The sequence below is a fragment of the Scyliorhinus torazame genome, chromosome 22 (genome assembly GCF_047496885.1).
Source record: "Scyliorhinus torazame isolate Kashiwa2021f chromosome 22, sScyTor2.1, whole genome shotgun sequence".
NCBI lineage: Eukaryota > Metazoa > Chordata > Chondrichthyes > Carcharhiniformes > Scyliorhinidae > Scyliorhinus > Scyliorhinus torazame.
The window spans coordinates 95180806-95193299 of NC_092728.1; the positions used below are offsets into that span (position 1 = coordinate 95180806).

Below are 12494 nucleotides of genomic sequence, written 5' to 3' on the forward strand. Positions count from 1 at the left end.
GTAAATTCTATGATTCAATGATCACAGCACTTACTGATGACATCAGCAATGGATTTAAATAAGAAGATGTATAATAATAACACTCAACAGTTGGGAGCACCATTCTCTGGATATCAAACCTTTCCTCATACGATACAAATTGCAAACACAGTTGGGGGAGGTTGTTTCAAGTTTCCCTTCTGGTAATTGGAACAATTTGGATTTTACTACAAGCCATGCCCTTAACAATTAAACAAAATAAATTCTGTAATATAGAAGCTGAAGAAATACTGCATTACAGTGCAACCTTAAAGAAAGTCCTGGATCATTAATCCAGTATGAGTGTGTTGAATTTATTATGTAATACCTTTTGTGACATTTTGTTTGTTTCATTGAAAATTCATCAGCCTGCACATTGTAGGTGGAATCCTGTGCACTTCAAAAAGGAAATCTGGGGTTGGAACCTTTTTCAGGTCCTAACCCCACATTGGCTGTCAAGGGGCCTGCCTGGGTGATCTTCCCAGAAGCAGCCAATTAAAAGGTTGCCTCTAGGTCCACCGGCCAATTAAGGATGGTAGGCAGCTGCTGAGGCTGCAGGCCCTATCAGAGCACTTGCAGCCTGAGAAAATAACAGGCCCATAATTAGATTTGGAAGCTGCCACTGTGGGAAGGGGGACAGAAGGGTTGTTCCCCTTGAGGTACACTCTGAAGACCTATTCGATTGAAGAAACTAAACAATGGCTGCAGTTGTGGTCCACAGATGGTTATGGCTCCTGGGTGCTGAGTCTCGGAGGCCTCACGCATTAATGAAATATTAGGTAAATGTCCCAAACCATAAGATAGAGTAGAGTAGAATCTTGCCTTGACCAAGGGTGACCGGGCCACCAAGGATGAACAGGGATCAATAGTGTGATCCACCACGCTTCGCGTTCAGGAGCAAGAGGACGGAATGTAGCCATCTAAGATAGCCACCTGCAAAGGACCATGGGAATTATGGCAAACCCGGGACTCAGAAGATACAGAGCCTATGTGTATCTGACCTGATCAAAACCCCCATTCGTTTGCATTTTAATGGCCCATTTCCCCAACACAATAGAACTCCAATCAAGCAACCGGTACAGCCACAGACTGATTGGCACCACTCCCCTCACTCAGAAAGCCCAACTGCCAAGGTCTATGACCGCTAAGGACCCACCCAGCCACCAAAGCACCCACCCCTTTATTGGCTGAAATCAAAGACAGTGATCAGGGCCCTGTCGAACTATAGGGTCCAAGGTTAAGGACTGCCCCAAAGAGCGCGAAGTCCCGGAGGGACAAAGGAGGACACAGCCATGTGTTCTGTCTCTTTTGGATCCGGCCTGTGCCAACCCAATTGCAGCAGGAACAGCCAGTTAAGTTCAAGACCAATGATTGCTAACTGACGGATGAGCCCAGCAGAGACAGAGCCACTTTCTTCGAACCAGCCAAGTCAAATCCAGATAAAGGCCTTATCCATTTGCACAGTGCCGGTCACCCTGAAGTTAAGTATAGGTTATTGTAACTGATAGGTGTAGTTTAACTCGTAGTAGATATTGTGTTTGCATGTTGAGATAACTCTTGTGCATGTTAATAAACCATCTTTTGAACTAACTAACTGGTTGTATGGTCATTTGATCGATATAAGGGAAGGCTTGTGGTTCACTAAGATAAATAGAAATACCCACAGTATTGGCGATGCTGTTGGGTGGGAAAAACACCAACAGTGGATGCAGTGCCGCAAGAAGTTTAATAATCTCACACAAGAGGTCACAGTCAGGGAATGCATCTTCAAATGCTATGTCCCGCCAATTGCATAACAAGCCTCAGGCATAAATCAATTCACCTCTCCATATCCCCACTCACCTCAACAATTACCATCAATCATGACTTGTATCTGATGTTCATATGCTTCTCACAACCTTACACAGAGCTGTAAGCTTCAGGAGTGCACCTCACAGGTTGCATACACTACCAGATATTCAACAATTACAGCTACATCACCCAATATTGCTTGACACTCACTGACAAGCATCAGTGTCTTGCAGGACAAGGAGGCACATAACCAGAGACAACAAGATTCAACTGAGGGTTTGGGAAGAACAGGAGAATCAATGCCAAACTTCACTGGAAGAGACCAGGTCCTTACTATTATTGGGATGGCCAATGGTGGAGCTGAAACCATGAAAGATGATAGTAACCTCATACCTTAACCCTCCCCCTCTCATCCCACATCCCCCTCATTTCACACTCTCTTTCAATTTATAAGTTCAGTAAGAAGTTTTACAACACCAGGTTAAAGTCCAACAGGTTTGTTTCGATGTCACTAGCTTTCGGAGCGCTGCTCCTTCCTCAGATGAATGAAGAGGTATGTTCCAGAAACATATATATAGACAGATTCAAAGATGCCAGACAATGCTTGGAATGCGAGCATTAGCAGGTGATTAAATCTTTACAGATCCAGAGATGGGGTAACCCCAGGTTAAAGAGGTGTGAATTGTGTCAAGCCAGGACAGTTGGTAGGATTTCGCAGGCCAGATGGTGGGGGATGAATGTAATGCGACATGAATCCAAGGTCCCGGTTGAGGCCGCACTCATGTGTGTGGAACTTGGCTATAAGCTTCTGCTCGGCGATTCTGCGTTGTCGCGCGTCCTGAAGGGCGCCTTGGAAAACGCTTACCCGGAGATCAGAGGCTGAATGAATGCCCTTGACTGTTGAAGTGTTCCCCGACTGGAAGGGAACATTCCTGCCTGGTGATTGTCGCACGATGTCCGTTCATTCTTTGTCGCAGCGTCTGCATGGTCTTGCCAATGTACCACGCTTCGGAACATCCTTTCCTGCAGCGTATGAGGTAGACAACGTTGGCCGAGTCGCACGAGTACGTACCGCGTACCTGGTGGGTGGTGTTCTCACGTGTAATGGTGGTATCCATATTGATGATCTGGCACGTCTTGCAGAGATTGCCATGGCAGGGTTGTGTGCTGTCATGGTCACTGTTCTGAAGGCTGGGTAGTTTGCTGCAAACAATGGTTTGTTTGAGGTTGCGCGGTTGTTTGAAGGCAAGTAGTGGGGGTGTGGGGATGACCTTGGCAAGATGTTCATCTTCATCGATGACGTGTTGAAGGCTGTGAAGAAGATGTCATAGTTTCTCCGCTCCGGGAAAGTACTGGACGACGAAGGGTATTCTGTCGGTTGTGTCCCATGTTTGTCTTCTGAGGAGGTCAGTGCGGTTTTTTGCTGTGGCGCGTTGGAACTGTCGATCGATGAGTCGAGCGCCATGTCCTGTTCGTACGAGGGCATCTTTCAACGTCTGTAGATGTCTGTTACGCTCCTCCTCATCTGAGCAGATCCTGTGTATACGGAAAGCTTGTCCATAGGGGATGGCTTCTTTTAATGTGTTTAGGGTGGAAGCTGGAGAAGTGGAGCATCGTGAGGTTATCCGTGGGTTTGCGGTAAAGCGAAGTGCTGAGGTGACCGTCCTTGATGGAGACGAGTGTGTCCAAGAATGCAACTGATTTTGGAGAGTAGTCCATGGTGAGTCTGATGGTTGGATGGAACTTATTGATGTCATCGTGTAGTCGTTTCAGTGATTCTTCGCCGTGGGTCCAAAGGAAAAAAATGTCATCGATGTATCTGGTGTATAACATCGGTTGAAGGTCCTGTGCAGTGAGTAGGTCTTGTTCAAACTTGTGCATGAAGATGTTGGCGTATTGGGGTGCGAATTTGGTCCCCATGGCTGTTCCGTGCGTCTGGATGAAGAACTTGTTGTCGAAGGTGAAGACGTTGTGATCCAGAATGAAGCGGATGAGTTGCAGAATTGCGTCTGGAGATTGGCAGTTGTCGGTGTTGAGTACGGAGGCTGTTGCAGCAATGCCGTCGTCATGGGGGATGCTGGTATTGAGTGCCGAGACGTCCATTGTGACGAGGAATGTTCCTAGTTCAACTGGTCCATGGGTGCTGAGTTTCTGTAGGAAGTCCGTCGTGTCACGACAGAAGCTGGGCGTACCTTGTACGATGGGTTTCAAGATGCCCTCGATATAGCCAGAAAGGTTCTCACACAGGGTCCCATTGCCTGAAACGATAGGACGGCCTGGTGTGTTGGCCTTGTGTATTTTCGGTAGGCAGTAGAGATCTCCAATGTGGGGAGTACGTGGGATGAGAGCACGTAGGGTGCTCTGAAGATCTGGATCTATGGTCTTGATCAGTCTGTTAAGTTGGCGTATGTGTTCCATGGTCGGATCTGCGGGTAACTGTCTGTAGTGTTCTTGGTTGTTCAGTTGTCGGTATACTTCTTTGCAGTAGTCCGTTCTGTTCAGTATGACAGTGGCCCCTCCTTTGTCTGCTGGTTTGATGACGATGCTGCGGTTGGTCTTGAGAGCGCGGATGGCGTTGCCTTGTGCTTGGGTGACGTTCGGGGCTGTCTTGTGAATGCGACTGATGAATCTGGCATTGACTCGACTCCTGATGGCTTGAGCATACATGTCGAGTCTAGGGCAGCGGCCTTCCGGAGGGGTCCAATTCGACTCTTTCCTCTTCGGTTGCCGCACCACAGATCTCTCGGTCTGCTGTTCTGGTTTATTGATAGTCTGCTTGGGTTCGCTGTTGGCCTCTTGGGGTCTGTGGAAGAATTCCCGGAGCCTAATTCGCCTTATGAATTCCTCCGTGTCTGCCGCAAGACTGATGGGGTCCATTTTGGTGGTGGTGTAGAAATTGAGCCCTCTGCTGAGGACTTCGATTTTGTCTAGTTGAAGGGTGTAGTCTGACAAGTTGACAATAGATTTCCCTGTATTGTTTTCTACTGTGGTACCGGGGGTGGCTTGGTTGCTGCTGGTGGTGATGCCAAGTTTCTCAAGCTTCCTGTTCTTGGTGTGCATATAGGTGGCATAGTATTGTTGTCTCATCTGTTTGGCGGTGTTCCGCAGCTGGTCTGCTGCGTCCTGAGCGCAAGTTGAGAATATGGCCTCTATCTTGGTTTCCAGGTTGCGTCGTCTGCTGTAGAGCTGGCGTACGAGGTGGTTGAGGAGTGTGAGAGAGGTGCGACGGCAGAGTCTCTCAGCGTAGTCTGTGTTGTAGGTCGACTTGAGTGGGTTTGTGATCTGTAGCCCTTTCGGGGTCTTGTCTGCTTTCTTGCATCTTTGTAGAAACTTAATGTCAGTGTCTATATGCGCGATCTTCCTGGAGATCCTCTCAACTTTGAGCCGGCAGTTTGCGGTGTCGATGGTAGCCATGATGTTGCACTAGATGTAAACATATATCTCTCATTTTCCTCCCCATTCTCTTCTCCACAACTTTACCCTAGTGCCTTTCTCCTTTCAGATACGCAAGTGCAGTAAACTAGCCAAGCAGTGGAGGAACAGTAAGAAGATGGTCAATCACTGAATTGCACATTTGTAACCAGCAGCTCAAACACCGGCACTGCATGTAATTTGGCCATACTAAAATTGCCCCTTGCGTGTCCAAAGGTGTGCAGGTTAGCTGGAGTTACAGGGATAGGGCGGGGAAGTGGGTCTAGGTAACATGCTCTTTCAGAACCTCAGTGCAGTCGATAGGCCGAATGGCCGCCTTCTGCGACAGTGTGTCAGAGTGGGCTGCAGCCGGGGCAAGGATAGCACAGTTATCAGCTCACCGAAAGGAGAGGTAGCACACAAATTCTGCTGCAGGTGAATACTTCCATGAGGCACATGATAGAAGAATGCTGATGGCTTTGCACAACAAAATGCTTAGTATAAATGTTGTCCATGCCGAGATGCTGCAAGCTGCAGCCAGATCTTTTGTGCAGGGCATCTAGAGATCATTCCCCAAGGACATTAGCAGCTTCCTCCACTGAAAGTCAGCAGCCTTCCACCAGCCATTGAGATAGCACAGCATAAACATTAGGACAGGTAAAAGAACACAGAAGACGGGCACTAAGGATGATTAGTTGGTTTTTGTATATTATGTGTGTTCAGTTATGTGAAGTTAAGACAATGTTGAGCTACTAAATGGGGTTGTTGATATTAAATCAGCATTGCGTACTGAATGGTAGCATGACCTGCCCGTTCTGTATTTCCAGACAACAGATGTTAGGCTAATCAGTCTATGGTTCCTCAATATTCCCCCTCTCACCTTTCCTTAAAAAAATGGAACCCCATGATTTTACAGCAACAAAAACTAAGGAATTGTTCAAGTTTCAGCAAAAGTTAATCAGTCGTCTAAATAATCTTGGACATTAGAGAAGAAGCGTTCTTCAATGCTATTCAACTAATAGCGTCCTGAAAGCAGACAGATATTAATGATCAGCAAAACACAGTTGGTTTGGATTGTGAACTTTTCTGTTACTGTACAAGAGAATAATAAAAGCCAGTGCTGTCTGTAAATACAGTATCCTTTACTCGTACTGCAGTTTGCAGTTTTGAAAAGGCTAAAACGGTTTGGTTTCACAACAGGCCACTTCTGAAGCAAGCTTAATTGCTACCAACATCACAATGAAGGGGATGACTGGCTAATGCAATCTAATGCATGAGGGGGTTTGCATGTACTTTGTACTAGTGTTCAGTCAATCAAATGCTGTAGCGGCACAGCCTGCAATTAATCTAATTGAAAGCAATACTGGTAATAACTTCAATCCTATGTGAGAGGTTACACTGTAGAGAGGACTGCATTAATTGGTCGCAAACCAAATGGAAAGCATCATTTTATACTGTAGATTAATAATTTAAACAGGGTTACATTACAAAGCTGTGAGATATTTGAGGAGTTCCTTTAATGCTATAATTTTGATTTTGGTACAGATTTCTTTTTAAATAACAAAAGATTCCGTTTTTGATTTTTTTTAAAGTTCTTCCACAGGACATTTACCACCTGTTCAGATATTTTATTCTGGACACTTTTTCGGTTATTATGTTTTTTGATAAAGCTCATTGTGTGATGGAAAAAGGTCACTTTTTTCACATTAAACAGTCAGAAATAGAATTTACAATCTTGAGCCCAGTAAGAACAATCTCAGCAAAGGTTATATTTAAGGAACCACTGCACATAGACTTACATGCTTTTCATCAATAGATTCAGCAGCTTTTGTGATTCCATCGAGACACTTTCCAATGATGGGTATGACCTGTCTGTCTACCTCAGAAAAGGTCTTCACTGATTCACCAATTTTGACTATTCTTCTTTCATCAAGGTCTTGAATTTTCTGAAATGAAAAATTTTGTTATTGAATATAGTTTTAATTAATCAATTTTATGTACTTAATTCATGGCAAGCTAAAAACCCCTGGATGGTCCTCAGGAAGAGTCAGACTGTTTGGTGTATTGTCCGTTGCTTAATTACCAATTCTGTTTTCTGATCAGTAGATACTGTATCCTGAATTATACTCAGTCTCAGAACAACTGAAATCCGATTAATTTAAAAGCCTACAAGGTAAATCAGTGCTACTGTAAGTTAATGAAAATATAGCTGCTGAAGATCATGACATCAATTATTCTATTGATCCATTTGTTGTAATTACGGTTGTAATTTTGTTCCTGGGCATCTATATTTATCATCTACAGTCGTGACAATCTAACTTTGGATCTGATTTTTGTGCACCTATTACCAGCACTCCTCCAAGTTAAGAACTCTTTACTTTAAAAAGTGGATGATTGGTGAGCAATAAATCTTTTAACATTTTAAAAGAATCATGGCAATGTTCGAGACAATTCCTGCAGTTGTCACTTCTTAGCTTCTATTTTCTTCCATCAGAAGAACCACAAGTGAATGTACATCAGATACAGTTAGGAATGAGAAGGCAGCAAGACAAATACTAGCAGTGTGTTAGGACTTAAAAGTCACACTAGTATAGAGTGAACAGCACAAAAGATTTCCTTGAATTACAAATCAGAATTACTGCTGTACATGAACATAATATACCAAAGTCACCAAATAACTCACTGGAACTAGTTTTGTTTCCTGAATGAAAACAGTTGGAAATACACATAGTCTTCTTACACCCAAGAGGGAGAGGTCAAGTCTTCAGCATTTTATGTTGTTATTTCCTGTTCTAACATTTGCGGGATTCTTTTTATTTTTATTCCTCCTCCTGAATTAAGAACTTTTATTTTTCTAGTTATCCTGAAGCTAAGGATAAGGAAGCTACACTGAACCAGCAGGAAGCCGACAGGCTTTGAACCAGTTATATTGCAGGTATTATTGAGGAACACGTTGGAACCAAAATTAGTTATGCTGTGGTTCTTCATGTCTGAGTGAAAAGAAAGCAAAGCTTTTCTTCTCTAAGTACTTCTCCTCACTCTGCCAAGTTGAGAGAGTTTCTTCCCTCAGTTTGAACTATTCTACCTCCTGCTTCATTCAGGAAGATATTTTCCCCTTTCCCATTCCAGGAAAGAGGCACTGTTTGTCACATCCTCCATTCCATAGTTCTTCCCTGTTCTCCCTCAAGCTCGCAATGAACTTTCCTTAACTTCTCCGTTATCATTGCTAGTCCTGATTCAGGCTCTTATTCATAATTGCCAGACTTGGAAAAGGTGGAGAATTTTCTACCACAGCATATAAAGTCTGCTTTCAGAGTGAAACAGATGTGTCTGGTATGTGCAGGAATCATAGAATCCCTACAGTGTGTAGCCACCTGGGCTGGCCACTTCATGACTTTAAAATGGTGACCCGCAAAGACTGCAGGGAAATTCAGTCAAGCCAGGAAAAACTAGCAGGTGCAAAGTTTCCTGTGTGTAAGACTTTGCAGAAACCCAGACAGCACTGAAACTACCGACCATCTGCATACTAATGAGCGATCCCCGGGAACAATTGGAAACATTTAGTAAAACAAGGCCAAGCCAGACTCCTTGGCGCCAGCAGGAGCCAAGACAAAGGAAGGCCAACGGACACCTAGGGACCGCCCAGCGATCAGGAAACAGCTCAAGTATTGGAGAAATCGATCCAAGTGATCGGAACGTAGTCCAATCACTTGGAACCAGGTACGGGGTCCGCCCAAAGGGGTGGGAAGCCCCTGGGGACTATAAAATAGAGTCCCCAAGTTCAAATTGTCCTTCTTGACAGGGTCACTCAGCAGATCGAACCAACCCTTGACAGTGAACTGCCTAAGTTGCTGCACCAACCAAGTAAGTCTCCAGCCAACGCAAGCTACGAAATAGGCGCTTCTAGCTACTAGTCCGTATCAGCTTTGAAGCCTGCAGATTCAGAACCCGAACGAAAGGCCATTTGTTCCCCTGACCTGGTGGGCCAGTTCTGAAGCCAAGTATAGGCCTATAGTATAGAGATAGTCTAGAAAGTAGAGTTTTATGCATGAGTAGCGATTGACTGTGTATAATAAATGTGTTTTGATTTGAAACTTACTAACTGGTGTATTGAGTTATTGATCAGTACTTGAACCTCGTGGCGGTATCATAAAGATACCTGGCGACTCTAGAGCAAAGGTTATAGAAACAGAGCAAATTAAGTAAAGACGCAACGAGCAACAAGTGTAGGAGGAGACCATTCAGCTCATCGACTCTGCACAGACCCTCTGAAAGAGCACCCTACATAAGCCCACTCGCCCGCCCTATCTCCATTACCCCACCTCAGCTGCACATCTTTGGACACTAAGGAGCAATTTAGCATGGCCAATCCACCTAACACACCTGGACTGTGGAAGGCAACTAGAGCACCCGGAGGAAACCCACATAAGATTCCATACAGAGAGTTGCCCAAGGCCGGAATCGAATCCGGGTCTCTGGCGCTTTGAGACAGCAACGCTAATCACTGTCCAACTATGCCACTCAGAAGCATCAATGTTCGTGAGAAAAGCATCCGACACATGTGCAGCAGTGATCCATCTACTAATTATGCTGGAGCAACCATTCTTCCTTTACTAAGCAAACATGAACACGAACAGTTGTTTTGCCTTCTCTGTAGGATGAAAGTAATATTTGCATAAATGTGTATCCTCTTTGACGTGGCTGTGGATGCCTCAAGTATTCTGTGACCTGATGCTGCACAGGTCTATTCTGCATATTTAATTTTATACATAGATTTTTGAAGTCATTTGCTGGAAAATGTTAAATTGGGGATTGAAGATATACAATGTTTATTTTGGACTATTTACAATATTACATTCTTATATAATTGAAAATAGCCAGATTTCAACTTACCCGGAATATGTTTGGTATATTTGTGTAATAATGTTCATGTTGTTCTTTATTAAAGTTCTGAAGAGAACTGGAATATTCTCCTTTACTATCAGATGCCATCTGATGTCGCGTTTGGGCCTGTTGCCGTGCCTGTTCGGAATTATTCACAAACAATCAATTGATCAATAATGCTATACTCAAGTTTTATATTATATGCTTGTGCATTTTCTCACAAATGATGCAGTAGTTTTATTTCTCAGCAAATAATTATCAAAGATGACATACAAGCCAGCAAATGTAAGGACAGCAGGCAGAGAAACAAAAATTGTACATTCAGAAATGCAAACAGGTTAGCAAGAACCTGAAATAAAAGGCAGGAGGGGACCATCAACAAATTTACATGTTACATTTTATGAATAAAGATCTGTGGATAAGGTAACATTCCACAATGATAGTGGGCGAGTACTTGACGGGTTTTTCTGGTCGTCTCTGTTAGCCTTTTTGAAGACAGTACATGAAACCTGTACAAACTCAATTTATTATGCTAGAATCTAAACAATGGACAGGAAAAAAATTATACATTTAAATTGTCACTTTATTACAATTACACTTTATTACAGGGGCTGGTTTAGCACACTGGGCTAAATCGCTGGCTTTTAAAGCAGACCAAGGCAGGTCAGTAGCACGGTTCAATTCCTGGACCAGCCTCCCTGAATAGGCGCTGGAATGTGGCGACTAGGGGCTTTTCGCAGTAACTTCATTTGAAGCCTACTTGTGACAATAAGCAATTTGCATTTCAATTGCAGTTATTCCCTTCGCTTAACACCTACATAGGGGCCACGTACTGTGCTGTGAATGGGCAACCTGTACTAAGTAGTAGAAACATATGAATGCAAGTTTCCAATTCTTTTAACTTGTACAGCAAGATTTATTTGTCAGTAGTGCTATCTGGTGGATAAATTTACTGTATGACGGTGTACTGCTAAACATTAGCTGTTAGGTCCCCTCCTCTAGCTTTAGATCTGAGTGAGGGTGGCAATGAGAGTACAACCATTGGTCTCAGCATTGTTGGATAAGGAGGGGAAAAAGCCAGCTGCAGTTTCCAGTCTGATCTCTACTTGATGAGTCTTACTGGAAAATACGTGTAGATAACGTGCAAGAACAGGACTGATCTTGGTTGCGATGCTCTTCATAGTCAAATAACTTGTTATCTCGCATTGTCTAAGCTCAGAAGATAGCTGGCTATTTACTTGAGGTAACAGAGGGCTCCTATTGATTATGAGAATGTACCTCAATATGAGTGGCACGGTGGCACAGCGGTTAGCACTGATGCCTCACAACTCCAGGGACCTGGGTTCAATTCTGGCCTTGGGTGACTGTGCGGAATTTGCACTTTCTCCCCGTGTCTGCGTGGGTGTCTTCCGGGTGCTCCGAGTTTCCTCCCACAATCCAAAGATGTGCAGGTTGATTGACCATGCTAAATTATCCCCTACAGTGCAACGGTTAGGTGGGATTATGGGACTGCGGGGGGGTATTGGGCCTGGGTGGAGTGCTCTTTCAGATGGTCAGGCAGATTCAATGGGCCGAGTGGGATTCTATGAGACACTGGAAAAAGCTGAGGAACGGAAAGGGAGATGAAAGAAAAGTTCAATTCAGTTAACTTGTGGCCATGAAGAATGATCTATAAAAACTTCTCACAGTTAATGTGAATGTTGACCTTGCCAATAATGCTCATACCGATGAACATATGAATAAAAACTAGTTCACCTAAACACTGAAGCAGAATATAACTGTACAAAATATCAATGAAGCATGGAAAAACTTAAATTATTAGTTGAAACCTCTTGGTATTAACACACTTTTCTGCTAAACCACAGCAGCAGTGAATTAAATGTAAGGTTATTCAAACCTTTTTGAAATCTTCCAATAAAACAGGACACAATGGCCATTGTAGATTAATAGTTAGATCACTGGACCTGTAATCCAGAGGCCTGGATTGATAATCTGCAGACTTCAGTTCAAGTCCCACCTGGCAGCTGGAAGTTAATTTCAATAAAATCAAGAATAAATCAGGAATTTCAGTAATGGTGAGCATGAATCTTCAGGATTACCGTAATAACCCATTGGGGTTATTCATGTGCCTTAAGGGAGAAAATCTGCCTTCCTTGCTCAGTTGAAGGGTAGAAAGGCACAAAATAAAACCTAGGATCAGGGATTTCAAAGTCCATCACCAAGTGTGATTCAGCAATACCACTAATGACTGGACCTAGAAGGATATATTCATCATTCTGGGTCTGCAGCGAGTGGCATGGAAAGGTACACCGGTAAAAACCCATTTGACTTCATCCTCAACATTTATTCGTCACAGATGCATCTGTCCATGACATGATTAATCAGAATGA

General features: G+C 43.7%; 1 protein-coding gene across 8 annotated transcripts in view; it reads right to left on the reverse strand.

The window, feature by feature from the left end:
• The window catches only part of fnbp1b (formin binding protein 1b), a 311579-nt gene that overhangs the window by 127894 nt on the left and 171191 nt on the right, over nucleotides 1-12494 (reverse strand). For all 8 annotated transcript variants that reach the window (XM_072488654.1, XM_072488661.1, XM_072488660.1 and 5 more), the window contains exons 7-8: nucleotides 10114-10242; nucleotides 7020-7166 (exon numbers count right to left, since the gene is read on the reverse strand). In XM_072488654.1, coding sequence (XP_072344755.1) covers nucleotides 7020-7166; nucleotides 10114-10242 — 276 coding nt within the window. The remainder of the gene's footprint in view (nucleotides 1-7019; nucleotides 7167-10113; nucleotides 10243-12494) is intronic.